Raw genomic sequence first — 27,695 nt, forward strand, 5'->3', positions numbered from 1 at the left:
TCAAGTCCGCTTCTGCCGAGGAACGCAGCGTTGGACCGGCGGAAGCGCGCGCACAACCCTTTTGGCCTCGCCCCCGGCCCCGCCTCTTCGCTCCCTTGGCCCCGCCTTTTTTCTTTTCCTCCTCCTCCTCCTCCTCCTCTGCCCCCCTTTCCCGCCCAGGAGGCCGTACGTCATCACGCGCTGCTTGGGGCCCGCCCGGATCTCCTTCCTCAGGGGCGGTCCCTCTTCCTCCCTCTGCCTTTGCCCCGTTTCGGTTTTCCTTCCCAGTCGCGGAGCAGCATCGGTAGCACTCGGGTGTCTTTGGGGTGCTCGGGGACCGCGGCGCTCCGCCATGTCCCGCCCGAGCAGCGTTTCTCCCCGTCCTCCTGGCACGGGCCCTCAGAGCGGGGGGCCTTCCACCGCCTCTGCTGCCTCGACAGCGTCGTCCTGCCCCGGCAGCGGCCGGGCCAAGGGGCTGAAGGATATTCGCATCGACGAAGAAGTGAAAATCGCCGTGAACATCGCTCTGGAGCGGTTCAGATATGGGGACCAGCGAGGTAACGACTCCCTTCACGGGAGGTGGTACGGAATTGATGGGGGTCGTTGTCTGCCTTATGTCGGGGGGGAGGGTGGTTCTTTAAAGGATCCGGAATTCCAGCCATTATATTATATTATTGCTGCTTTTCGTGTGAGGATGGAGTTAGAGCAGGGGTCCCCAACACGTGCATTCCAGGTATTTGCAACTCACATCATTCCCAGACAGCGTGGCCATTGGGGCTGCTGGCTGAGAGTGATGGGAATTTCAGTCGAACACACCTGAGTGCTCTCAGGTTGGAAAAGGCTGAAATAAAGTCAGTGCAATCAAGACGAGACGAAAGGGACCCTATTCTGTAGCCTGGTAATATGAGGGGATCCTGACAAGCATTATTAGCAATGGTACAAAAGCCTTGGTCCTCTGTAGTATTTGTATAATTTTCCAGATATATTGGCCTACCTCAAAATATGCATGTGAAGCTGTCTTATGCTGATTTGCTGGATGACAGCTCTTTTGGGGTAATCATCTTCGTTCTTTTCAGATCTAAGACCTATCTTTGGCCAAACGTGCATTTTGGAATAATTCTTTAGAGAATGCTTATCTCATTTCAGTATGTTGATACTACTGCTGGAGTGATTTGTTGGTGGTTTCCAAGGCATCGGCTGAAAGTCTATCTCAGCTTTTACAATGATAAGTATGCAGGAGTTTCCCCCAGCTTAGCTGACTGAGATATTTTTAGTCTGTCTGATACACCTATCATGACTGGTATTATCTCCTTTGGGAAGTGGGGAAAGGTCCTTTTTGCCTTGGTTAGTCAAGCTTATTTAACTGGAGTCATCAGGAATTGAATCTGGGATCTTAAGCATGAGCAGCATAGGTTTTGCCAGTGAGTGTACATTTTACTTGCACATATATTTGCAGAAATACAAACTGATAAAGCAAAGCATCTGTATGGTAGCGTAAGCATTATTTCACTAGATGAGTCTAAGGTGCTGCAGCTTGTTTTCCACAGTGGTGAGCTGCATACCTTGTAAAAGTCACAAGAGAAATGATGATCATCATGACCAGCCTCTTGGTAGGTTCTCATCAGCCCTTGTTTGTTAAACATACCTGAACAAACAGATTTCATTTACTGCCCAGTCTAACTTACCTGAACCTAACATACCTGAACAGATTTCATTTACTGCCCAGTTCATAACTTTCTCTGCGGTGGCGCCCAACCTATGGAATGCGCTCCAGGTCTGCCTGGCGCCGTCGTTATTTGCTTTGCGACACCAGGCCAAGACCTTTTTATTTAAATGTCATTTTAATTGTTGATTTTAACAACTTTGGCCAGGATGCCTCCGACTGTATTTTATTGTACTAGTGATATTTATTTATTTATAAGCCGCCCCGAGGCTTAGGCGAATGGGGCGGCATATAAGTTTGCTAAATAAATAAATAACACTATTCATTTATTTTATTCTGTTTAAACCCATGGCAAAATGTTAAACTATGTTTTGTGTGAAATATCTTCACTGATCTCTTTTCAATCTATCACTAGTCAAGTTCATTGGGTGACACACTGACTATGCTAAGCTATTACATGGCAGTTTGTGAGTTAATCACACTGAAAATGGTCACTGGATGTATCTGTTACATCTGAACAGGGTTACAGTGTAATCCTATCTGAAATAAGTGCAAATGAATTCAGTGAACTGACTGCCAGGTTAGTGAGTACAAGACTCCAGCCTCTATTTACTATTGTTAAGGATTGGTTGTTCTGTTTTCATGCAAAAGAAGTTCTAAGTGGTTGAATATTCCTATTATTCTTTTCCCCTTCCCAGAAATGGAATTTCCTTCATCCTTGACCAGTACTGAAAGAGCATTCATTCACCGATTGAGTCAGTCTCTTGGACTGATTTCTAAAAGTAAGGGGTAAGTTAATACCTCGTTAAACAATACTACTTCTTTTCTCATGAATGAGACTGTGTATTTCAGAACCATGATTACTTGTACAATTCTGTCTTCTATGACTTGAGTGTTTTGAAACTGTTGAACCCTTCTGAAAATGGACACATTCACCCTTTTCATTTCGAGTTAGCAGCATAGCATATAATATATGTCTAACGCACATTTGATTGTGGTGAAAATATATGATGTAGATGCAGTCCCTGGGTTACGAGTTAGTTTCATTCTTGAGAAAACAGAAATCCATCTTTAAGTTGAATTTGTGTGGAAGTTGAATCACTTATAGCAGGGTTGTCCAACCTTTTGGCTTCTCTGGGCCGCATTGGAAGAAAGAAAATTGTCTTGGGCCACACATTAAATGTACAAACACTAACAAAAGCTGATAAGCAAAAAAAAAAGTCGGTGCATAAGTTTTGTGATATCTGTCACCACAGATAAGCAAAAAAGTCCTCACATAATCCTAATTATGTGGCGCCCCATTCGACGAATCTTAACATTGTTGAGCAAGTCCCAAGTTTGTGATTAGTAATAGAGAAAATGAACATACCTAAGTAATAAAACTTCATTGATTTTTTTTATTTTTGATTATAAAAGTAAAAGAGGTCAGCATAAAACTAGTGGGATATTTACATTGTATTTGAGAAACTAATGGATCAATATCTGGTTCGATGGAAGTAGTTGCAGTTCTCAGTGAGTTCTCAAGGTGCTCATCAGATACTCTGGTTCTAATTTTACTCTTAGTGTGCTTCATTCTTGAAAATAGTTGCTCACAAATGTAGATGCTTCCAAAAAGTGAAGACATGAATAAGGCATGATTATGAAGCAAGGGATATGTATCTGTGGGATGATAGGGCCTATAAAAGTCCACAATCAAATTTTTCTTCATGTTGAATGTCAGATTGCAGCTGTATACATTCCACTTGAATATTGGCAGGTAATATATTTATGTTGACAGAAAATGGAGTGGCAAATATACCAAAATAGTGCTTATTTTTCCAGAAACCTTGAAATCTGTTTTCAAATTCTTGTATCAAATCAAAAAGCAAGGCTGCATATTTTTTGCTCTGTTTAGCCAATGTGTCGAAATGTATAAAACTGTTTGCAATGGTAGGTTGAAAGATTATTGATAATTCGCTGCGTTTCACAGTTCAGAATAACTGGAACAGACCATTGCTGCCAGTCATTCTTTGAGCTGAAAGTCCAAAGAAATGTGCTGTCTGAGGGTTTCATTTGAAAAAACCTTGGCCTTCAGCAGTGCTTGTTTGATGCGAACAGGCACCAGACAATGTATAAAATATGGCTTTTTAATTTAATAAGTCCTATGAAACTTACTCTGAGCTCTCAGTGCAGGGTAGTATTCACTGTGTCTGATAGTGAAAAGAGCCTGCTGAAAAACCAGTCTAAGCTATATTTGAAAAAGGAGAAAGTAATTTTTAAGATATTGAACATAACTGACTAAGTAGATATTTAAGGCAGGATGCTAAAGCTTAGGTTATTAGAAGCCTGAAAGTTTTTCTGCGATTTAAGTGTATTAAAATAGACTTCAAAATCATATGCTAGTACAGTTTAATTGATGTACTTGAAGACTGCTACTTAAATCTCTAACAATTTGAAACAACCATTTCATGTGCATTTCTGGTCAATCTGTGTTAAATGTTAAATTTTGCAGGAAGGGCGCAAACCGGTATCTAACTGTGAAGAAAAAGGATGGATCAGAGTTGGCCCATACAGTGATGACATGTAATTTGATTCCAAACACAAAACATGCTATTAGAAGCCTGGTACAGCGATTTCCTGTTACCAATAAAGAACGCACAGAACTTCTACCAAAGACAGAAAGGGGAAATGTATTTGCTGTTGAAGCTGGTATGTTGAATACATTCTGATTTTTAAATACCTAATGACTCATGGAAGGAAGACATTTCTATAGTTGGAAAATGTTAGGAGGCTATCCGTTTTATACATATAATGTCACAATTACAATTTCATGTTGTTATTAATTGATGGTAGTTACATCAGGATTGGTGGATTTGTTAACTTTTTTATTCCACTTCTAAAGATTTGTCACCACTGTGCTGGCACTTCATTCTTAGAAAACATTTCAATGCAGAGAGATAGCTTCCCTTCCTGCAAGATGATCATGTGATCATCTGGAAAAATCTACATGTACGAAATCCTGACTTACTTTTCAACTAAGAAATGCAAACAATATGGTGTTAAAGATCAATCAATTACACTGGCTAGGATCCTGAGTAGCCTTTCCATTCACAAAAGGGGTTACAATTCTGTTAATGGAAGTGCTATTTTCAGTTGATTTGACCTGTTCCCAGGAATTTTCTGTGGGATTCTGGAGAGTCCTAAAACACTTTATAAGAAATAGAAACTATAAAAAACTTATACAGAAATCAAATAAACACAGAAACCTGCACTTCGATGCCTCCAGAACATTACTATGTTTTAATATATTTTCTTGGCTGGTTAAAAAAGACATTTTGGTTCAACAAATACGTTTCCTTCCTGTTTTATTTGCATTGTACAATTGGACTGAACTGAATTTGCCTACCTTTTACATAGCTACCAAATGAATGGAAGGACTGAGATCTTCAATTTTTCTGTAATAAGCAGCACTGAGGAACGCTGTACTAAAGATACTTCAGTCCTATCAGGACCTGATTGTGCAAGGAAATGGGAGATTGTGTGGTCCAGGGGCCATGTAAGAAAAACCCACAGACAAGAATATTAAATTAGTCAGCTTTCAGTCAGGAACTGTAAGCTGATGAAACCATTTAAAGCCATACTGATAATCTGGGGAACAACTATGGCTTTAAATGGTCTCAACTGTTGTGCAATATTTTGATCCCAGGCTTGCATGGGGTTTTGAAGATTTAGTTATATGTTCTGGTGAAGGAAATACATACAGAGAATATGTAGATTGGGTTCCTTGAAAAAATAAAGCTGCCATCCATTTCTAGGGCTCAGTTATTCCATTGACAATGTCCCCTTTTTTCCAGCCAAACTGCTCATGTTCCTTGAGTAGTGACATAATTACATGCCAAGATTGCATTTTAATTTAATAGTAACTGAAATATTAGTTTGCTATCTAGACTGTCTTTTTATATATTAGTTGTTTATCTCCTAAGTAATGCTAAATTTTACATAACTAATAACTGAGTTATTGACTTAAATTACACAGTCAAGGAAGGGAAGTAAGTCAATGTACTTTTTCTGCCCCACCTATGCCAGTTGTATGCAACTAAATTACCATAGTTATACCTGTCAGGCATGGATTGTCATACCATCTGAATTTGATGAGGGTGAGGGATAGGTGAATTAACAAAATGCCTGGGAAGCCATGGCTAGTTCTAGGGTTGTGGGGGTGATTTTGAAACCCTCCTGGCCCCTAGATTGAGTCTCACAGGACAACCTACAGCCAAGGAGGGTAATTTGTTTGTGTGTAATTGGTATGTATGAGATGGAAAAATATGCCACAGTGGTTCCCTGATTGTGCAGACCCACCCATTGTGTATCGGAGTAGATTAATACTCAAGTTTGGGGTAGTCATTATTTTTGTTCTTCCTTAGAAAATAGAGAAATGAGCAAAACAAGTGGGCGACTTAACAATGGCATCCCTCAAATCCCTGTGAAACGGGGAGAATCAGAATTTGATTCATTTCGACAGTCTCTACCAGTTTATGACAAGCAGGATGAAATTGTTAGAATTATTAAAGAAAATAAAGTTATTTTGATTGTGGGGGAAACTGGATCAGGAAAAACCACTCAGGTATGTATTTTATGAGTACTTAAAATGCCTAAATAGATTCACATGTGAAAAAAATCTTAATCTCAAAGATTACTCAGTTTTATCTGTTAATTAGAATACCCTCCACTACTGTCATTTTCTCTCTAGCTCTTAGCAACAGTTGTGGAAAAATCTGTACTCCTGTGGGGGCACCGACTAGCAATTTGATAATGTGGTGTTCCTTTGGAGAGCTCTCCCTTGTGGGAGAGAAGAAATCTCTCACTGACTTGCTAATCTTTCCATGCATGGGAACCAGGAATGGGGTGTCACGGCTCAGTGGACACCAGAAAGAAAAGAAACTCAGGAAATAATGCAGCAATAGCCTCCTTTTACTATGTTCTGTCTGAACTGGGACAAACTATATGTAGTTTAAATTAAAGCTTGCCCAAATAATCCAAGATTAAACCATGGTTTCTGAACCTGCCATGTTTGGCTAAATCATAGTCAAAACTAACCAGAATAGCTGTTTATATGCAACAAGAAACTACTGTTTAAAAAAGGATCAGTTTAAGAATCTGCTTGTTGCAATGTTTGAACCATTGTTGAGCATTATATCTAAAGCAAGTTGTTACAGTCTGGGTTTTCTGTGTATGGATCCCTTAAGACAAAAGAGTCAGTATTTTCCCCTGAGTTAAACGTTTTCTGTCAAATTAAAGGGTGCTGTCCGTTATGAGTTAGCCCATAGTTTATCATGATTAGGTCCATGATAGAGCTTGTTTATTTAGCAAGGCAGAATGTTACATATTACCAGAGTAGATTGTCTAGATGGTTTTGGAAGCTGACAGTTTTAATGTGATGTATTCTGATAGGATAACCTAGCAATATATCTTTGGTCTGAACACTGAAGTTTTAATTTATGTGTAGTATGTGAAAACCTTTTTCTTGCTGGCATTTTTAATTATATAGTTGTGAATGGGTCTGGAATGAAATGTGATTAGAAATAGTTTAAAAAGAGGTGCACCCTTACGCTTTGCTTTATCAACTTTATTGCTCCGATACAACTGCATTCATCCTGTAAGAAGATATAATCATGTGGTAAGTGCAGGAGCATCCGAATTCATCTGTCAGTTCCCTTTTCATTATCCCCTTCATCTGACTGCAACCTGTTTCTTAAACTCCTTTTTAGATTCCTGCCAGTCTGAAGACCTGATTTGCATGTAATAACAACCCATTGGTTTTCATATAGAATGGGGGAGAGTGAGCATGATGCCTGCAGTGTGCTTGATTCTTCTGCTTTTACTTAGCAACTCACAATTAACGCCAGATAAGCATAACATCTGATTCCAGACTTCTGGGTTGTTTAGGCCCTCAACAACTCAGCTGCCTTGGTGTGAACAGCATGCTCAGCAGGAACCGATTGTGCGTTACTGACCTGATTGTGGATTGTGGAGTAAAGCAGACAAGGTTGGTGTGCTGCAGGTAGCACAGTGTGCCTATGTGTTCTGAAGAACACACTAATTACTAAACTGATGAATTGTAATTATGTGTAAGCAGCACCTTTCTCTCTAGTTTTTACCATTGAAAAGTGTCATAAAAGATGAAATGTACTAAGGGCTCAGTCCTGTCCATATTTAGACAGAAAAAGGATTGTAACTTTGAGCTTTCCTTCCATCCAGGGTTTTAATGTTTTTAAATTGGCTTATAGTAAACGGTACCTATTTTTGTGTGGATCTATTGCAGCCTTTTCAATGATAATATACAATCTTTGTGTTTAGATTCCTCAGTTTCTGCTTGATGACTGTTACAAAAATGGAATACCATGCCGCATATTTTGCACTCAGCCAAGACGTTTGGCGGCAATTGCCGTGGCTGAAAGAGTTGCTGCTGAAAGAAGAGAGAAGATTGGGCAGACAATTGGCTATCAGATCAGATTGGAAAGCAGGTCTTGCCAGTATTTGTTGTATATTTGGATAAAGAGTATTTTAGAAATCCTTTAAACAAACTTTGACAAGGTATAGCCAAAATCTAGCATCTGTTGTGATATACTTGCAAATTCAAATTAGACACCTTACCCTGCCCTCCGCCCCAGGACCCACAAACTGCTTTCACCAATCGGAACTATATCTCACCTCCTTTTTAGAGATGTTAAGGAGGGAATCATGTGGGGTTTTAACCATTATTGCTATATATTGCACATGCCAGTTTGAAAGGCATCTCCTATTCCCCGATGGACATGCTTGAAATATTAAGAACAGCTCAGTCCCTTGTTTGTATGTGCCAGCTTACCAGATTTAAGTGGGTGATGAATCACAAGTGGGTTTTCTCAGTTGTGGTACCACATTTTTGTGATATTTTTCATAAGGAGGGTTACTTGGTTTATATTTTTGTCTTTCTGGTACCAGGTGAAAAGCTTTTTATTTGCCCAGGCCTTCAAAAATATCCTTGTTCTGTTTTAATACTGATGGTGTATTTTATGCTCTATTTTTCACATTCTCAACCATACATAATGTATTCACACTCTCAGTAACATTCATGCATTTATTGGAGTGGACAATATATAGTCTATGAAAACTTCATGCAAAAAACTGTTTCATCTTAAAGGTGCTACAAGATTCTTTGCTTTTGCTGCAGTTCACTAGCCCTGATAATAGGGCTGTATTGAGGAAGATTTTTCTATGGCTTCCTGTCTTTTCATTAGAAGAAAAGGGGAGCATTGCAGCTCAAAATGCTGAACAGTGCAGCATTATAAAAGTTGGATGTGCAATTTTCCTTTCTAAACTTAGATCTCATAGAAATAGGAATGGAAAAAAAAGAGTAACTTTCAAAAATCAGTATGTGGAGCTGTTTTATACATCTTGAAAGTGTACATGGCTATGTTTCTCTCAGACACAGATATTCATCTTATATGAGAATACACTATGTACAATATGGTTTTGTCTTTAAGGCCTGATATGGGGTTTACTCTTACTCAGACAGATTGTTAATTACATTCTTGTATTAGGAATTTATCTACCAAAGACGCATATCAAATACGGTTTGTACATAGTAAAAAAATTGAAGTGATAAAATTGTGGTAAGATGCAGATCTTATTGATAATGTTATTTATTTGTATTGTGCTAAATTTTCATAATGTAAAGTTCTTAAATTACTTTGACATTTTAACAGAGTTTCTCCAAAGACGCTGTTAACATTTTGCACAAATGGTGTATTACTTCGTACATTAATGGCAGGAGATAGTGCACTGTCAACAGTAACTCATGTAATTGTGGTGAGTTTGACCCTTTATTTCTTAAGAAAATAACACTATTTTTAAAGTTGTGCACCACATTTTACATTTCTTATTGAAATGTTAATGTAAGAACCAGTGTGATCTGATTTACTCTCTTTGAGCTGGCGAACAGGGTTGTATCCACTGGTGTCCTTCAAAGAGTAGAAGAAACACTATTCACAGAACATAATTCTAAAGGATGACTGGCCTTTGAATCCTAAATATTTTGAAAATAAGGCATTCAGTCATATTTGGGACTGTGTGATTTTCAAGCTGACACTTTTAAAACTCATTTAAACTAGATGATGAGCATATAAAAGGCAAAACACTGGATAAGTGGCAATATATTTTTAAAAGAATGCTTCAATATAATAGCAGCTAATACAAGAAAGCTGCAAGGCAGGTATGCTGATAAGCAATGCTGTAATATTGGACAGGAAAATGTAATACCTGTAGCAGAAATCATGTTCTTGTAAGAAAAGAAAAAGGGCAGTGAGATAATAAATTTGTGAAGGGCTGGATTAGGGGTTAGATATAGGATAATATGTAACACAGCCTCAAGCAAATAAAATTTCAAATATTTATGGCTATGGTAAAGGTTAACAGATGTGGATAAAAATAATGCTCATTCTGTATGGAGAATGAACTATGTATTACTGATGTGTTTTGAGATATATTATCCCAGGACCTGACCTTCCTGAAGTACATCTGTTTAGACTAGAGCAGGGGTCGGCAACCCGCAGCTCCAGAGCCGCACGTGGCTCTTGAATCCCCCTGCTACATGCGGCTCTGTCGCTCGAAACACGCGCAGGCACAGCCGCCAATCTGCGGCCGAGACTGGTTAAGTAAATTGCTACATTCCTCTGCTATCATGCAGGGAAAGAGTGGAACAAGCTTCCTACAGGCTCTCATGTTACACGAAACGCTGCTGAAAAGATTCTCTTTGTCCAAATGTAATCTGTTTCATCTGAGTGTTAAAAGCTGTGCTTGGGACCTGTCACAGTTCACATCACTTGACTGTTTATCTGCTAATCAGTCAGTAAACACACCTATATCTGCAACTTCCCCTGGTAGGCCAACCATGGATAAATCGAAGAAAAGTTTCTGAAGAAAACCAAACGTTTAATGATAAGTGGGGAGATTCATTTGCTTTTACTGCTGACGAACTTATGGGGTTTGCTGTTTAATGCATGCAGCCCTTTAGCACTGACTTTGACTCTGCAGGAAGCTGTTCTCCTATTCAAAATATATGAAAGGAGTCCTACTAGTTTATAATGTAAGATTAAAAATAACTGTTTTTAGTGACTGAACAAGAGCTGCAGCTAAATCATAATGAAGATATACATAGCATTAAGATAAAAAACGATATATGCAGTATTATCTTCATTTTAGATGTCAAAAGGGTTTTGCGGCTCCCGGTGTTTTCTTTTGTGTGGGAAACAGGTCCAAATGGCTCTTTGAGTGTTAAAGGTTGCTGACCCCTGGACTAGAGTATACTTAGAAGGAATGAAGCCACTTGTGTCAAGGAAGATATATGTATAGTGATGAAATGTAGAAACAGATCAATAAATGAGCAAAAGAAAAGCTTACAGATGTCTGTTTCATCACAGGGCTTCCTGATCTGCTTGGCTACCTGTGCATTCCTTGTGCTTAGTGGAAAGCCGAAAAAATTTCTTTTGCCATGGATTTTATAAAGTTCCTCTTTGCCTCTGTTTCAGAGGCTCTCAGTATACACAGGCTCCCCCTGCTTTATGGAAGGCAAGGGAAGGGAGGGTGAGAGGAAGTCCAGCTATGTCAATTAATTCAGCAAAAAGGTGTATGAGCATCTTTATTTCAAGGATAAACAAGAAATTCATGGAGGCTGATAGCTACTGTGAGAGCCAGTGTGGTGTAGTGGTTAAGAGCATGGGACTGGGACTCAGATGATCTGGGTTCTAGTCCCCGCTCAGCCATGTAGCCAACTGGGTGACTTTGGGCCAGTCACAGACTCTCAGCCCAACCTACCTCACAGGGTTGTTGTTGTGAGGATAAGATGGAGGAGGAGAGGTAAGCTGCCTTGAGCTCTTTGTAGGAAAAAGGCAGGATATAAATCGAAAATGAAAATGAATATCTTCATTGAGGCCCCTTTGCTGCCCTACAGCTTTCTCACAGCAATTATGTTAACACATATCTGTTATTTGTTCAGCTACTCTAATAACTTGTGCTGAATACTGTGAATACTTCATGTTAACTTCTAAGCACGGTGTCTTCTAGTTCTAATTAAAAGGGATATCTAACTATGGCCAACAGGTGGCAACATTTGTAAAAAAGATGTATTGTACGATGTTTCAAAATGTGCAAATATTTTTTATGGAGAGACCCATCCTGTTTTTGTTGCAGGATGAAGTCCATGAGAGGGATCGGTTCAGTGACTTCTTATTAACAAAGTTAAGAGATACATTACAGAAACATTCATCTTTGAAACTCATACTTTCCGGTGCTACTCTGGATGTGAATCTTTTTGTCAGATATTTTGGAGGTTGTCCAGTGATATATAGTAAGTTCAAATACTACTAGGAACCCACATTGAGGCAACAATCTGATACGTTTCTTTATGCATGTTCAACATGCCTATTTTTAAATGTATTTCTTTGAAATCCAGACCTTGATGTTATATCACAACCTGTTTTATAAAGTATGTGTTTTGCCATGGTGTGGGAAAATGTAAGTCTCCTTGCATGTGTTGAACTAGTTGCACAATTTATACTTCATACTTTAAATACTTTAGGCTTTAGACTGTTGGCTGGTGGCACTTTTTTATTTTGCGAACTGTTGGATATTTTGAATTTGTAAGAGAACTTCAAAGGCCATTTGACATATAATATGGGCAGCAGCTGTTTACAGAAAAACCTCTACGGAACATCTCTGGACCTGAAGGTTTCTTACTGGTGGCCCTACCTTCTAGCATTTTATTTGATATATATTCCTGGCTTGGGACTGCAGGTGGCGCAGTGGTTTAAACCACTGTGCTGCTGGGCTGGTAGATCAAAAGGTCGCCGGTTCAAATCTGCACAATAGGGTGAGTTCCCATTGCTTCGTCCCAGCTCCTGCCAACCTTGCAGTTCGAAAGCATGCAGATTCAAGTAGATAAAAAGGTACCACCATGGTGGGCAGGTAACAGCGTTCTGTGCACCTCGGTGTTTAGTCCTGCCGGACACATGACCATGGAGACTGTCTGCAGACAAACGCTGGCTCCCTCGGCTAGGAAACGGAGATGAGCACTGCCCCCTAGAGTCAGGCATGACTGGACATAACATCAAGGGGAAACCTTTACCTTTATTTCTGGCTTACAGCATTCTTAGTATTTTTATTTGGCAATTTGAAGTTCGGACTTACTTGCTACCCTACTATTTTGTTTGGCATGTATCTCTCTCCATTCTGAACTCAGGGTAGATTCAAACACCCATTTTCCTCATGATTTTTTGTAACTACTGCACAGCAGGTATTATGTGAAGGTATATTGTGAATGTTATCAGGTCTACAACTTCTGAGCTTTCAGCAACACAATTTTACTAGAAAGTGTGGTGAACCTGGAGATCCATGATTATCTGTTGAGTCTGAAAACATTGCATATATTGCATGGATCCTATTTTGTTAGTCTTCTGTGATGTCTGGATGTACTTTACAGAAGGAACAATGAAAGGGAACTATTAGTGAGGTTAATTTTTGTAAAAACTTAAATGATTATGAACATTATTTTCCTTCACTTGATTTTCTATTACTTTAGAAACATAGAAACAGAGCAAGTCAGAAAGGGCCTCCCAGGCCATCTAGTCTGACCTCTGGCACCAGCCGGCTCCACTCACGACATGCCCACCATGTGCATGTCCAGCCTATCTTTGAACACCCTCACCGATGGGGCCTCAACGACCTCTCGTGGAAGCCCATTCCACACCCTTGGGGTCCTAACTGTCAGGAAATGCTTCCTGGCATCTAAATGGAACCTTGGTTCCCTGAGCTTTGCTCCGTTGGAGCACATCCTGCCTTCCTCTGCAGGAGAGAACAGGTCTCTACCCACCTCCGTGTGACATCTCCTCACATACCTGTATGTTGTCAACAGATGCCCTCTGAGTCTCCTCTTCTCCAGGCCGAAGGGACCCAGTTCCCTCAGTCTTGCCTCATACGGCATCCCCTGCAAACTGGCCACCACCCTTGTGGCCCTATGCTGCACTGACTCTAACCTGGCTATATCCTTTCTGTAATGAGGGGCCCAAAACTGAGCACAATACTCCAGTTACGGACGCACCAGAGTCATATAGAGTGGTAGTAATAGCTCTCTCAATCTAGAAGCCACACTTTCAAAATGAGTCCAAAGGATAACAGTACTAAAGTATATTTAATATATTTACTATTTATAAATACATAGATATAGATATGTACATATGCATGTACATTTAACAGTGCATTTTGTTTTTGGCAAGATAGCAAACAAGGTTGGTTAAGCACTGTGGCAGGTTTTCACCTGAAATGGCCAAGGGTTACTACTTTATAAAACAGGAGTTTTGAACAGTTCATACTTTGATATAATGAAGCCTTCAAACAAACTTATGTAGTTGTCAAAGTTGGATGCATTGCACCTGCCTTGTCCAAATGAAAGCATGCTTGTTGTCACCCTAGGTGTGTGCTCTGCCATGGGGCACTATAAGGGATTAGTAATCCCCTAAAGGAGAATGACTCTCCACTCAGTTCACCTGTTAATAGCAGAGAAGAGGGAACAAGTCTATAACTGTGTTCCTCAAGTTACTAATCTCCCATGGTTTTAAACTATATGGTCTGCAGAGTTGTTTCTGGAACTCTGCCCAATTGTTGAAGAATTTCAACTTAGCAGGTTTCAGCCACATGGTCCCATTTAAATTAATTAAAAATAATCTGTACATTTCAAAACCAAGATATACCAGAGGTACTCACCCCAGGACCCACTTAGTATGCTTGCACAGTGTCATGTGTCTGACTTTACAGTACTAGTTTTATGATGTCGGTGGTCCAAGGAACACACTGCTCTTTTAATAATATAAACAAGGGGTGCTGTCAGGGTGCTATTATAGCCACTCTTTCAGTGCATGTGTATTGGTTAATAAGTTTAGAGTAAATCATGCATATTTATAATACCAATCATTTTTTCAGTACCAGGAAAACCATTTGAAGTAAAGGAGATGTTCCTGGAAGACCTGTTAAAAAGTACAGGCTATACAAATAAAGAGATGATCAAATACAAAAAGGAAAAACAGAGAGGTTGGTATCTGTATTTACAAGTGCTAGAAGGTGTTTCTATTGCTATTAAATGTTGCAAAAGTCTATTTGGAAGTTAATATTCATTTTGTTTTTGACTTTTTTCTGTAAAACACAAAAAATGTTAAATAGAGGAAAAACAACAGACAACTCTCACTGAGTGGTATTCTGCACAAGACAACAGCAAGCCGGAATTGCAGCGACAGAGGGCAATTCCAAATGTAGCTGAAGAATGTGATCTGTTGGATGATGGTGGTGACACAGTTTTCAGTCAGCTGGTATGCACATTTATAAGTCTTCCAGTACTTTGTGTTACTAGGAATTGTTATGAAATGGGAACGATGTGACCTGGATCCAAATCTCCACCAATACCCAGTGCTTGAAGTAACTTTATCTGCTCACAGGCAACCCAGAAGCATAACAGAAATGCATGTGCAGAGGGTACCCTGACTTTATAGAAGTCCTGCCAAGAGGGGAAATTACTTCCTTGCTTTATCTACTTTTCATATTTTAAACCACACATCACTGCATATGTATTCGTAGGAATTTTTTTTACTATAGCTTATGTGAAATCAAATATTTTTCATAGGCAGATATTTTGTGTAGTACCACTCTACATAAAATTTTCATGGGGTTCGGGCTTCATATCTTCTGAAGTGCTCCTTTTACTCTGGCATAGTAAAAGTTGTTTTAAACTTGGAGAGAAGGGCTTCTATGCTCAATAGAAAGTTACAGCAAGAACATAACACTATATTACATAGATCCATCTCCTTTCATGTTTGTCTGGACTGATCTTCAGTTTATGGAAAGGATTTTCCCCAGGTTAGTTTTCATAAATAATTATGTACAGTTTTGAGATTTTGAAGCATTCTGCTACTTTCAAAATATATGATGGAACTCCTGCTTTTAGAAAGACTTCAGATTGAATTATTATGTTAAAATGTATTTTTATTCACAGGCTGAAAAGGACGTCAATTGCCTTGAACCCTGGTTAATTAAAGAGATGGATGCATGCCTTTCTGATATCTGGATTCATAAAGATATTGATGCCTTTGCCCAGGTGTTCCACCTTATTTTAACTGAAAATGTCAGTGGTAAGTTCACAGTGATACGAGTAACTTCCCCGTACTCAGAACTCAGAATCAAATCGCTAGGCCATAAATGTTAGTGTAATTTGACTAGAAAAAAATTAACAGATTATACTTTAAAAAATTAGACTTGACTTTTTGGATCTTTCTAGTTTCCTGGAATTCTTTGGCATAATTTTGGGACATTTCAGTATTCCACAACATTAATTAACATTAACTTACAAACAATACATTATTGTTTGTATTCTCATAAAGCATGAAACTTTTCGTTGAACATATTTTCACAGAAGTGACAGGTAAATGCGCATAGGATTGTGGCCAAAGCAATGAGTTTAAACTGTTCTTTAAAGTTTTTTTTTTTTTTTTTTTAGTAACCCAATATTTTGGAATTTTAGTTCGAGCAATTTCTTTTAAAAACACACTAATTTTACCCTCTTGTCCTAGTTGATTACAGGCACAGTGAAACAAGTGCAACAACTTTAATGATAGCTTCTGGAAGAGGTTTCCTGAGTCAGGTAGAACAGTTGATTGGTATGGGAGCAAATGTTCACATCAAATCATCCAATGGCTGGTAAAATAACAGTGCAACCTTTTGATATTGTTTTGATTGTGTGTGTTTAAACTATGATGAAGTTATGCTAAAGTTTATACATTACATTACAGTTAGATGCCAAACCATAATATAGCATTACAAGGACATGCTGCAGCAGGTTTGATCATGCAGTTTCCCTTCTCTCTTCCTCTGGTGTATCCACAAGGAAAAAAATGCTAATTTTTCACGTTTGATGAGCTGTGGCCATTTGAATCTGACAAACTGAACTTGATAATTATGGCAGTGGGAAATGGAAACAAGCAAACTGCAGTTTTAAAAACTGGTTTGTTTCCACTTAACCTTAGTATACATGAACCACAGTTTATCAGATATTTTGGAGGTTGTCTCTTCTCCTTCTCTGCCCTTAATGTGGGCAGAATACAAAAGTCGAGTCTGTACTGCTTTACACTTCAATCATCTGTTTATTTGCTGAGCTCTTATTTGGAATCTGTTAGCCCAGCTTGGCTTCATTTCTGGATTCAACAGAACCCTCTTTACATAAAACTGAATGAGGTTAGACATTTTCCTGTAACAGTTTAGGAACTGTTTTGGCCTGGAACAAAGTAAAACATTCAGTTCAGTATTTGGTGCAGGTTCAGTTTGACTCACAATTTAACAGGAATCATTTGAAAGTTGCTTGTACTCTTTGCTTCAAGGACAACTGGGAAGAAAATTTGCAATGTAGACATAGCCAAACTTAAGTCACATAATCAAAGTCACAGAATTTCTGGCATTGCTTTTCTCTACAGTAAAACAAAAATCTTGGTTTAGAATGTAATTATTTAACAGCTGAAAGTACTTCTCAGTAAATATATATCAACAGAATAATAAATTATATCTTCTTATATAATAGATTAGTACTTCTTGGAATTTTCAATGTCTGCAGTGACCTCCAATGGTGCCCACAAAGCTTTTCATTTTCTGCCCTCTTCATTTTTTTTTAATCGAAACTTTGGAAAACATAAGTGTAATAGTCTTTCATGTTTTAGCTTTTAGCCTTGATATTGCTCTCTTCTCTACCTGTTAGCCTTGTTATTTCCCTCTTCCTTCCATTTGCTTCCTCACTATTTCTCTCCAACCCCTGCAAGCCACCTCTTCAGCTCACTGTTGACTAACCAGACACCCATGGGAACTGTTTTGTGGTAGTTTCCACAGCAGTTTCTCAAATGTGCTCACATGTCCAAAAAAGATTTGTGAACCCATAAACCCACTTGAACTGTTAGGTCTGCTTCAGTTTTTTACTTTTTTATTAATAGAAAATGTATAATTAGCTAGAACCATAACCAAGTGCCTTTGTATGTGCCCAGTGGAATTACTCTTGCATAATCATATACAACATGATTAATTTTGCATAACAAAGGTGAGATTAGAAATGCTTTCTTTGGTATGCTGGAAAAGATGGAAAATGTGCTCTGTTTTTAAGCTGTACTTTTGTCCTTAAACAAAATGCTTGGTTAAATATTCTTTACAATGATTACAGGACAGCTTTGGACTGGGCTAAGCACTTTGGACAGAATGAAGTGGTTGACCTGTTGGAATCCTATTGGTAAAGTATTTTCTAGTTCTGGAAAGTATTAGAATGTATACAGGGAGACCCCTCTCCTGGGTTAGGATAAATAGGGAAGCCCACTGGCACTTTTGCTTATGTAAGAGGCATCATTTAGATTTGATTTATAGAAACTTTATTCTGTATGAATAAAGAACATTTATTCTTAAGAACATTTTCTTAATGAAGCCCAGCAAATATTAAAGAATGAAAATTAATTATAAAATTAAAGCAGGTTTCTGAAGATATTGAGGACATTTAGTGTTTAGTAAAAGGCTTAAATATTCTTTAGAGTTCAATCCCATTCTTTTTTTATTCCAGAAACTGCATTTCATTATCTTTTCTTTCCCCTATGCTGCTATTAATTCCAGACTTACGGCCACAATACTTTTCTAACACTTTAAGATATTTGTGGTCCTTACTGAAATGAATCACTAATTTTATACTTTTGTCTGCACTCAAGATATATGACACAGGATTAATGGGAACATTACTGAACTACTTTTAAAACAATGCCGTATGTGCAGATGTGTTTCTTTAAAAGGTGATCCCTGTAATTTACACTTTTTGACTGGAATCCTAGAAGTTACATCTATTTATTCATTTATAAGATTTATATTCCTGCCCCTTTAGCCAGAAAGTCTCTCTGATGTTGAGTGCAATGCATCTCTCCAATAAGACTTTAATTTTAATTTCCTTTAACCACACATCCCTTTCCTTTTCACAAGTTGCATTTGGAGCTTTCCTCCCTTCCAAAAGTGGCTGGATGCATTGCATATGCAGTTTTTTTTGAAAAAAACAACTCCAGAAAATTGTAGGTTGTGTAGAACTAGTTGTGCTTTTATTTGGAATTGGCACGTGTGTATTTGCAATATACTTAAGCACTTAAGACATATTGCTTAAGCATAACATGATTTCTTTATTTAAAAGTATGTTTATTTTCCTGTCAACGTGTTCTCAAGATTGTTTATAACAATAGAACCTTACTAAAAAAAGAAAAATACAACATAAAATAAAGCACAACAAAACATAGCCCAAATAAAATGAATGATTCAATTTATGCATAATCCTATAGATCAGTTAGGGTTTACTTATGTTGTTTCATCTTGTTAGTTTTGTGGCTAGTTAGTAGAATATTTGGTGTTGGATCCAAAGCTGCCATGGGTTATGAAAGGGGAAACTAATGCCCCCTCCCCCATTAGCAGGCTGTCAAAGTTTCTTAAATGTTTCTTCTGTCAAAGTTTCTTAAATGAATGGAAGGCCTCCTTTGTAGTTTTCAAATATTGTTGGAATTGCATTAGCAAATCTTGAATCTTCCAATCTTTGAATTCAGTACTTAGGTAGATCTAAATCTATTTCAATATTGTCCTAGTATGGTTTTGTTTTATTGTATTGTATACGTTATGTATTTCAGTGCCTCACTGGAGTCTGGTAATCTAGATGAAAGTTCCTTGGTCCAAGCTAATGCTGGTGAACTTAGTACAGAAGATAGAGAACTCTTGAAAGCATATCATCACAGTTTTGATGATGAAAAGGTGGATCTGGACCTGATCATGCACCTATTGTATAATATCTGTCATAGCTGTGAAGCAGGTAAATACATAAGTAGTTCTTGCTTTCATTTTAATAAATTATCTAGACAAGTTTTAGGGTCAGTCACAGAGGGATAACTTCCACTGTCCTCTGTTATACAGGCTGTGCTGCACATAAGCACACACAGGCCTGGTTTGCAAATGACAACCGAGCATACTGGCTGTGACGTGTCCGTTGTGCACGATTTATGTATTGTTAAAACAAGCAACCTAGAATTCACACCTCAATCAAAAGTCATGGGATATTTTTCTGGGTGCTTTATTGTTAGCAACCCATAGTTAATACTGCAGGTTTTGCGCGTACTAACAATTTAGCCATGATTCAATGGCAGCACATCCACCACAAGAGTACAAGTTTAGTTATGTGCGAACTAGGCCTTCATGCGAACCAAGACCTATTATGTTCTACTTATGAGCTTGCTGGAAGGAGACTACTGAACTAAATTGACTTTTTGGTCTGTTTGCGGGAGTGTTTCAGAGTCCTAACACTATATTAGATTGTAACTATACCCAATCCTATAGGGACGGATTTTATGAGCAGAACCTATATGAATATGAATGTAGGTAGGCAGGTTTGATAGGCTTTGATTCCCATTTAGATGTACTACATCAGGGGTCTCAAACTCGCTGCCCGCGGGCTAATTGCCGGGATGGGCGGGGCACAGGGGAGGGGCCCTGCAGCCTTCAAAGCGCCGGCGGCACCCGGGCCGGCCGCGGGATGAGTGGCCCACCACCACCGCGGTGGTGGAATACTTGATGCGGCCCAGCCTCACCCAGACTCTACTTCCAGCGGCCCCCAGGTAAGTTGAGTTTGAGACCCCTGTACTACATGGTAATGCGGGGAGACATGAACCTGAACTAAACGCACTCTCTCCCACTTCCAGGCGTGTCTACTCTTAAGCCTTCACAAAGGGGGAAAAAGACTCAACACTGATTTTTCTGGTTTCTCTTGCTTTAATTTTGGATGCTTATTTTACAGGAGCTGTTTTAATTTTCCTTCCTGGCTATGATGAAATTGTTGGCTTGAGGGATCGCATATTATTTGATGACAAGAGGTTTGCCGATAATGCTCACAGGTAAATGTTTTCACATCTTATTGTGAGTTTTTATTATGCTTTTATTCTTACAAAATTTTATTTCAGTTTAGTTATAATTCTTTGCTACTAGATTTCAAGTTTTTATGCTGCATTCAAATATGCAGACATCTGATCAGAAGAAAGTTTTAAAGACCTCACCTCCAGGCATCCGCAAAATAGTAAGTATCAAATGACTCTCAGCCATTCAAGAATTTTCATTTTTCCTCCATCAGCTGCTATCACAAATAATATTATTTTTGCTGCAGATTCTTTCTACAAATATTGCTGAAACCAGTATCACAGTTAATGATGTTGTCTTTGTGATCGACTCTGGAAAAATGAAAGAGGTCTGTTAATTTAGACGTATTAAAATAAAAATTGTAAACTTGCATTATCTGGTAGAGAAATATAAAGAATTCTGTAATATTAGCAAAACATATTGGTGTGTTCTATTTAAAACAGATTTTCAACAGAGTTTGTAAATTACAGTATGTGGCAAAATCACTTCATATAGAACTCTTGTTAATGTTATCTCAATCTTCAAAATCTGACTCCTGATACAGTTATCTTCTTGTATTTCAGAAGTCTTTTGATGCGTTGAACTGTGTAACTATGTTAAAGATGGTATGGATTTCTAAAGCCAGTGCTGTTCAGAGGAAGGGCAGGTAATAGAAGTATCATCAATTACTTTTCCTACACTCAAGTTAGAAACAATCAATTCTTGTTTTCTCAAAAAGAGGGTATAATGCCTCAAATAACAGACAATTTCTAAAAGTATCATGTTTCTTTGGAGACATCTGGTCATGTTTCTTATAGTATGCACTTTGAATCACCCCAGCATCCAGTTGAAAGCTTCTTTATACTGTTGTCATGAAGCTGATGCCATGCTGCCTTTGAGCCAGAAGCTTTAACAAATGGCACTTTTGTGAGTGTTTGTAGATCTGTCTGCTTTGGAGATACCATTAAGATCTGGTTTGATACTGTACGTAATTTATTCTACTTTTCTATGTTTTAATCTATCTTAACACTTTGTTTTTAAGGGCAGGACGTTGTCGGCCTGGAATTTGTTTTCGACTTTTCAGTAAACTAAGATTTCAAAACATGCTGGAATTTCAGACTCCAGAACTTCTAAGAATGCCCCTGCAGGTAATTCTCTCATTTGTTTCTTTAAGTCTGTAAAAGTCTTAATTCAGCCATGAAATCAAACCACACTTGGTGCTAAGCGTGGCTTAGAGGTGCTAATCTGCCTTTACTGTCTGTTCCCTCAGCCACATGTTCATGAGTACACATCCATTCACTTGGTATGATAGTCTAGTTATTAATGGCTGCAACAATGGTTTGGTAGTTCAGATATCATGGTTAAGCTTTCTTAACCATGGTTCTGGACAATATTTGAATTGAACCTGTGTATACATGGTTGCTATTTGAGAGATTTTTTGTGGAACACCTCAAAATATTTTGACCTTCTACAAATAGTGGGCCCAGTGCTTTGCTTTTCTGTTACAAATACAATGAATTAAGTATTTTATGCAATGTCTTATCAGGTGCTACCTAAAAGAATTGTTCTGGTTCTCTCAATTATGTGTTGAGCTGTTGCTTTATACAGTGCTTCACTCTTGAATTTTGTGATGGTACCTGATGCTGGTGTTGCAAGTTTAGTTTGTACTGCTCTGCAGCCATAGCACAATTGATAAGCAAAGTGATTTTGGTTACTTCCCCTTTATACTGTAGGTTAAACAGAAATGTTCAGTCGATGAACAGTTATTCTTATGCTGGATACTAGGAATGCTTACTTGGTAGTGAGTTCCATTGAATTTGGAGGGAGTCGCTTTTAGTAGGGTCATGCAAAAAATCTGCTTAAGTGTCACAATGGAAATTCTTTTTTTCTTTCCTTACACATTTTGTAGTATATACAGGAGGGGAAGGGTTATATACAATTGTATATATGTAGATCTTATATTTATCTAATTTCACTGATCCTGAAATGCTAGAACAGGGGTCCTCAAACTTTTCCACCAGGGGGCCAGTTGAAAGCTGCCTGTACTGGGCTCGAACCGGAAAGGTGGTGCTGACAGTGCACATGGGCTGGCTCAGGGGTGGTGCATGTGGGCATGCGCACTGTGGCAGGGGCGGGGCGCGCACGGTGAGGTGAGGTGTGAGCAGGCGTGCGTGGTGAGGGGAGGCGAGGTGGGGGCGGGCATGCACTGCGAGGCAGGTGCATGAGGCAGCGGCTTGCTCACTTGGAAATCGTTTTCTCACGTGCACGGGGTGAGGTGGGTAGCAGCGTGCATGTGTGTGGGCACGGGCCCACTCATGGTGGGTCCAGATGGGCATGGCGGGCTGGATAAATGGGCATGGCAGGCCGGATCCAGCCCCCGGGCCTTAGATTGAGGACCCATGTGCTAGAGCATATGGGTGGCTTTCATGAGATCTTAAGTCACCAGGGGACAGCATTTTTAGGACATGTTGAATTGATGAATGGAGTACCTAGGAAAATCAGCTGAAACTATAAGATTGCTATTGTTACAGATTCTTTACAAAGCATTTTGGGACAATTGGATTTGGTGCTTCCTACTGCCTGTGATGGAATGCCCTGAGGAAGGTTCTATTCTGCATGTTCTTTCTTCTCATTTCACTAGTGGAAATATTCAACTGGATCAGAAGCTTTCTAAACAAACAAAAGTTCTGACCTTATGTTATATTTGCTTGCCTGGGAGTAAGACCTATTGAATTCAGTGATCTTTATTTCTGAGGTGATATAAAATTGATTGTGCAGTAGATTAACAAATTGCATTGTATTTTGGAACTTTTTGAAAAAGTTTTTTTTAAATTTCTAGGAGCTCTGTTTGCATACAAAATTACTGGCCCCCATCAACTGTCCAGTTGCTGACTTCTTAATGAAAGCTCCAGAACCACCTCCTGCCTTAATTGTGAGAAATGCTGTGCAGATGCTTAAGTTGAGTAAACAGCACCAGTTTATGTTCCTATATTGTTTCTGTTAGTGGCTTTTGTCATGTCCTCTAATTATATTTCTATGCAGATGTTTAATTAACAATTCTGCATATTTCTGTAAACATCTTTCCAAATTTCATGTGTTCTTGGTCTAATACTGTTCCCTTAAAAGATTGACCCTGTAAATATCTTATCATAAGTGGCTATTCTTTAAGTTCACCAGGGACCTAATGTTTCTTATACCACCAGGGAATAACAAATGAGAATAAATGAATATCCTTTTTAATTGCAAAAGAAATATATGTTAAGCCTATTTAAATATGCAGCTAAACTATTCTCAGTTGAACTGTGCATTTCTTTGTATGTTGACATTAGTTACTATTCTTTTAATAGACAATAGATGCTATGGATACCTGGGAGGATCTGACGGAACTTGGCTATCATCTGGCTGATTTACCAGTAGAACCCCATCTTGGTAAAATGGTTTTGTGCGCTGTTGTTCTCAAGTGCCTGGATCCTATTCTGACCATTGCATGCACTCTTGCATATCGTGATCCTTTTGTGCTACCTACACAGGCCTCGCAAAAACGTGCAGCAATGCTGTGCAGAAAACGATTTACTGCAGGAACATTCAGTGACCATATGGCACTTCTTCGGGCTTTCCAGGTATTGCCTGTCTACTAAAAGATCACTTAGGATTTATGTATCTGGAAGAGATGAGGCACTTTACCTAGATCTACTCATCTGGAAAAGCCATCTAGTGCTGTCCAGGGCAGAAACAATTGTCAAGCACTTGCACATCTCAACCTGCACTGCTGCTTCTTCCTATTTCTCTTCCTTGCTCCTGCCAATTAATTTCTGCTTGTCACCTCCCACTTGCTTACCATTCTCCACTGCTTTGAGCTAGAGAAACAACATACTACTGTGTGAACAGTAGTAATACTGTGTGTATTAATGATTTGGTTGATTGCCAGACACTTGCATGGGTCATACGGGAGTAGGTTTACTTATCATAAAGTGATAATCTTGCAGTCTTTCCTGTGGGGGAGGCTATCCTACCCACTCTTTGTGTTGAGGTGGACTGCTGTAATGCTATGCTTGTGGGAGGGTAAATAGTTATAGTTCCTTTGGTCTTCAGGGTTGAGCAGAAAGGTTAACAGCACTAGCACTCAGTTCTTAAGCCTCCATTGATGTGAAAAGTATGGACACCCAGTTGTTTCATTCCCTGTAGCATGGAATAGCTTATTCTGTCACATGTTTGGGTAGTCACATGTCAGTGTTGAAAATCTTTTGACCTTTAACAGATGTGCTTCCTTTCTGATTGGCTGCAAGGTCAAATAGAGTGTAAGCTATTTCTGTAATGATTTGGAAACAGTTCTTCAGTCCCTGATAGTTGCTACCCATGGACTTGCTCATGGGTGGAAATCATTGTTCTTATCCGATGTCAAAAGTCTCTGTGAAAGCCAGCAGATTAGTAAGTCACAGGCACAAGCTAGATTTGCTTTGTTCCTGGGAATATGTTTAAAAGACAAATTGGTTGTGTAAACTTGAAATCTTGAATTTCTGTAATAAATTAAGATTTAGAAAGAGTTTATAATGTATTATATTTAAAATGGCCAATAGGCACATGTTGCCTGCCTATAAAGAATGTCACTCAAATGCATTTTGAATCAACTTGTTTGGCAGGCATGGCAGAAGGCACGAAGTGATGGCTGGGAAAGAGCTTTTTGTGAGAAGAACTTCCTTTCTCAGGCAACAATGGAAATTATCATAGGAATGAGAACACAGTTGCTTGGGCAGCTCAGAGCTTCAGGTACATATTTATTAACCTGAATATACCCCCTACCTCCACCAAATCTTTGAACATTCATTCTAGACTTCACTGTATTGATTCTTTTGACTTGATCAAGGATATGGTAGTTGACTTTTGACATTTGAGCTTGAGATATAATAAAGCTATAGTAAAGCCTTGGGCTAATAGCTGCAAGAAAATTAGCTGCATCTATTGTTGTACTTGGATCTGCTTTGTGGTTGCCATGGATTACAAATTGACCATGGTTATATGTACTTGAGTTTCACAAGCAATATTCACTGTGCAGCTTGTGAGTTTACCCAGCATGGCAAATTACTTTACAAGTAAGCTATGTAATGCTGTGTTCACAGAGCAACTCACAACACACCTGGCAGACAATTCTGTCCCCACTTTCCTCATTCCTCTAGTCAGTATCTCAGGCCGCTTGTGGCACAAACTGTTTTGTCTCCAGCATTCCCACTCTGATCATGACCCTTTTTCTTCTGCCACTGCTCCAGTCATCACTCCTTTTATTTCTTGCCCTTCCCCCCTCTCCCCGGAGATTGCAAAAAGTACAGGAGGGGTCATTTGTAATTATTTTTTAGCTCCTGTAATATGAGAAAATATCTTCTTAGATTATTTTTAAAACTTATTTTGGTCTTTTTGCAAGTGTACTCTTTTACCTTACTAATAACATGTCATCTTGCCTAGCCTACTGTCTTGTCAATTACAACGATGAGCCAGAAGCAAAGTAATAAATAAGACTGCACATAGCCTGCATTGCAAACAGTTGGCACCTATCAAGTGCCTAACTGACAGTTGGCATGCACTGGAAAAACGGAAAGAAACTATGAAAGTTCACTGAATGATGGTGAGCTGTAGATCTCTCTCTTAGCAAGTTGATTGCCTGAATTTTGACATTTCTTAGTGGCCTCCACCTTTGAGATACTTCTCAATTACCCAGCTGCTCCAGAAAGGGCAAATGTTAAGGCCACCCCCTTTTTGACTGCCACGGTCAAATGGTTGAGACTGCCACAGTTGAGAATGTTTTTGGCATCCCATGGACTCTGCACCATTTTGCAACCTCTCAGTGTTTTTTTTAAGTGTTTGGGAAAGGTTTTTTTTTTCTTCAAAATAGAGTCATAAGCACAAATTGCAAATCAGGGTGGTAACTAAAGAGAAATATATGCATATTTCACAGCTGGGAAGTGAATGGAAGGGATATTCGCAGAGGACAATGTAGGTGAACCAACAGTGGTTGCTGTAAAGTGTTGTTTAGGCATCAGTGGAGGGTCTGTTGCTGACAAGATTGCCAAAGAGTGGTTTCCTGCTGCTCTTGCCAAGTAATTCACTCACCATTTCCCACAGTGAACAATTGGATTGGTCTCGTGGGTTTGGACAATTCAACCAGCTGGCATGGACCATTACTACTACTACTGCAATTACTACTACTATTCTACCTGAAGCTCCCTGAGTGGTTTATAACAAAGTATAAAAACAATAAAATTCAATCAGTAAAAACATTAACAAGAATTAAAAATTTATTAAAAATACCATAAAAGACTTGGCCAAAAATAAAGACACCTGGCTAATCATTTCAGGTCCCTGCATGACCAGGAAGGTCTTTAAAGGCCTCTACAAAGGGGACTATCTTAGCCCAGTCTATATGGCATATGGATCATGTGCTTTCAGGGTGGCTTGTTGTCCTTCAGGAAGCAATCCAGATTTTCATGACCTGACAATCTGCTGTTCCTAGTTAGCCACAATGGGTTGCTGAATCATATGAATGCCATCAGTGGATACTACTAACTTCTCTGTTACCCTAGCATAAAACAAAGGCAAACTTAGGACTATACATACTAGTAGACATAGTACTCTTACACTGGCATATTAGTCAGTTGAAAAAGTCAAGCAAAGAAAACCAAGTAACTTAAAATGAATTATGCCGATAGGGCTTACCTGTCAGAATCTGTTAATTAGCTATCTGCTATAATTCTGTTAGCATTTTTAGCAAGATTTGCTCTAACATCGATCATTGTTTCCCACAATTTTGAAATATTCCCCACAGCAAATACTAAGTGTAAACAAAAAAGGAGTTTGATTGAAGGACCATTGCTAATATTTTTCACTAATCTTTAGATTTTTAAAGTCCACACAAGCTGTGTGGCAAGCCTGCAAACTTGCCAAGTACATAACTGTTTCTAATATTACAGAAAGTTCCCTTACATTATCTGAGTAGGCATTTACATTCATACACAGTAATACTTTTCCCTATGGATAACTGGTAGTTTTTAAATTCGTGTGCAACTTTAGAATA

The 27,695-nt window shown here is 38.8% G+C and overlaps 1 protein-coding gene across 9 annotated transcripts in view; it reads left to right on the top strand.

Annotated features, from left to right (window-relative positions):
* Positions 1-207: 207 nt before the first annotated feature.
* Positions 208-27,695, top strand: part of YTHDC2 (YTH domain containing 2) — a 66,718-nt gene continuing 39,230 nt past the window's right edge. For 5 of the 9 annotated variants that reach the window (XR_006416246.1, XR_006416245.1, XM_044445928.1 and 2 more), the window contains exons 1-21: positions 210-536; positions 2,341-2,431; positions 4,134-4,330; positions 6,046-6,245; positions 7,979-8,145; positions 9,370-9,472; positions 11,852-12,008; positions 14,636-14,743; positions 14,873-15,018; positions 15,699-15,834; positions 16,273-16,399; positions 17,901-17,966; positions 19,381-19,559; positions 20,538-20,634; positions 20,726-20,813; positions 20,901-20,981; positions 21,217-21,299; positions 21,675-21,780; positions 23,472-23,591; positions 23,980-24,252; positions 25,273-25,399. Coding sequence is in view for 7 of the 9 variants with exons in the window: in XM_044445928.1 (XP_044301863.1) it covers positions 332-536; positions 2,341-2,431; positions 4,134-4,330; positions 6,046-6,245; positions 7,979-8,145; positions 9,370-9,472; positions 11,852-12,008; positions 14,636-14,743; positions 14,873-15,018; positions 15,699-15,834; positions 16,273-16,399; positions 17,901-17,966; positions 19,381-19,559; positions 20,538-20,634; positions 20,726-20,813; positions 20,901-20,981; positions 21,217-21,299; positions 21,675-21,780; positions 23,472-23,591; positions 23,980-24,252; positions 25,273-25,399 (2,857 nt within the window). In the remaining 2 variants the exon portion in view is untranslated. Of the gene's footprint in view, positions 537-2,340; positions 2,432-4,133; positions 4,331-6,045; positions 6,246-7,621; positions 7,683-7,978; positions 8,146-9,369; positions 9,473-11,851; positions 12,009-14,635; positions 14,744-14,872; positions 15,019-15,698; positions 15,835-16,272; positions 16,400-17,900; positions 17,967-19,380; positions 19,560-20,537; positions 20,635-20,725; positions 20,814-20,900; positions 20,982-21,216; positions 21,300-21,674; positions 21,781-23,471; positions 23,592-23,979; positions 24,253-25,272; positions 25,400-27,695 lie in introns of those variants that run through there. The other 4 variants (XM_044445929.1, XM_044445932.1, XM_044445931.1 and 1 more) reach the window with 3 other exon arrangements.

The sequence above is a fragment of the Varanus komodoensis genome, unplaced genomic scaffold, assembly GCF_004798865.1.
Source record: "Varanus komodoensis strain SLA01 unplaced genomic scaffold, ASM479886v1 scaffold5, whole genome shotgun sequence".
In the NCBI taxonomy this organism is placed as follows: domain Eukaryota; kingdom Metazoa; phylum Chordata; class Lepidosauria; order Squamata; family Varanidae; genus Varanus; species Varanus komodoensis.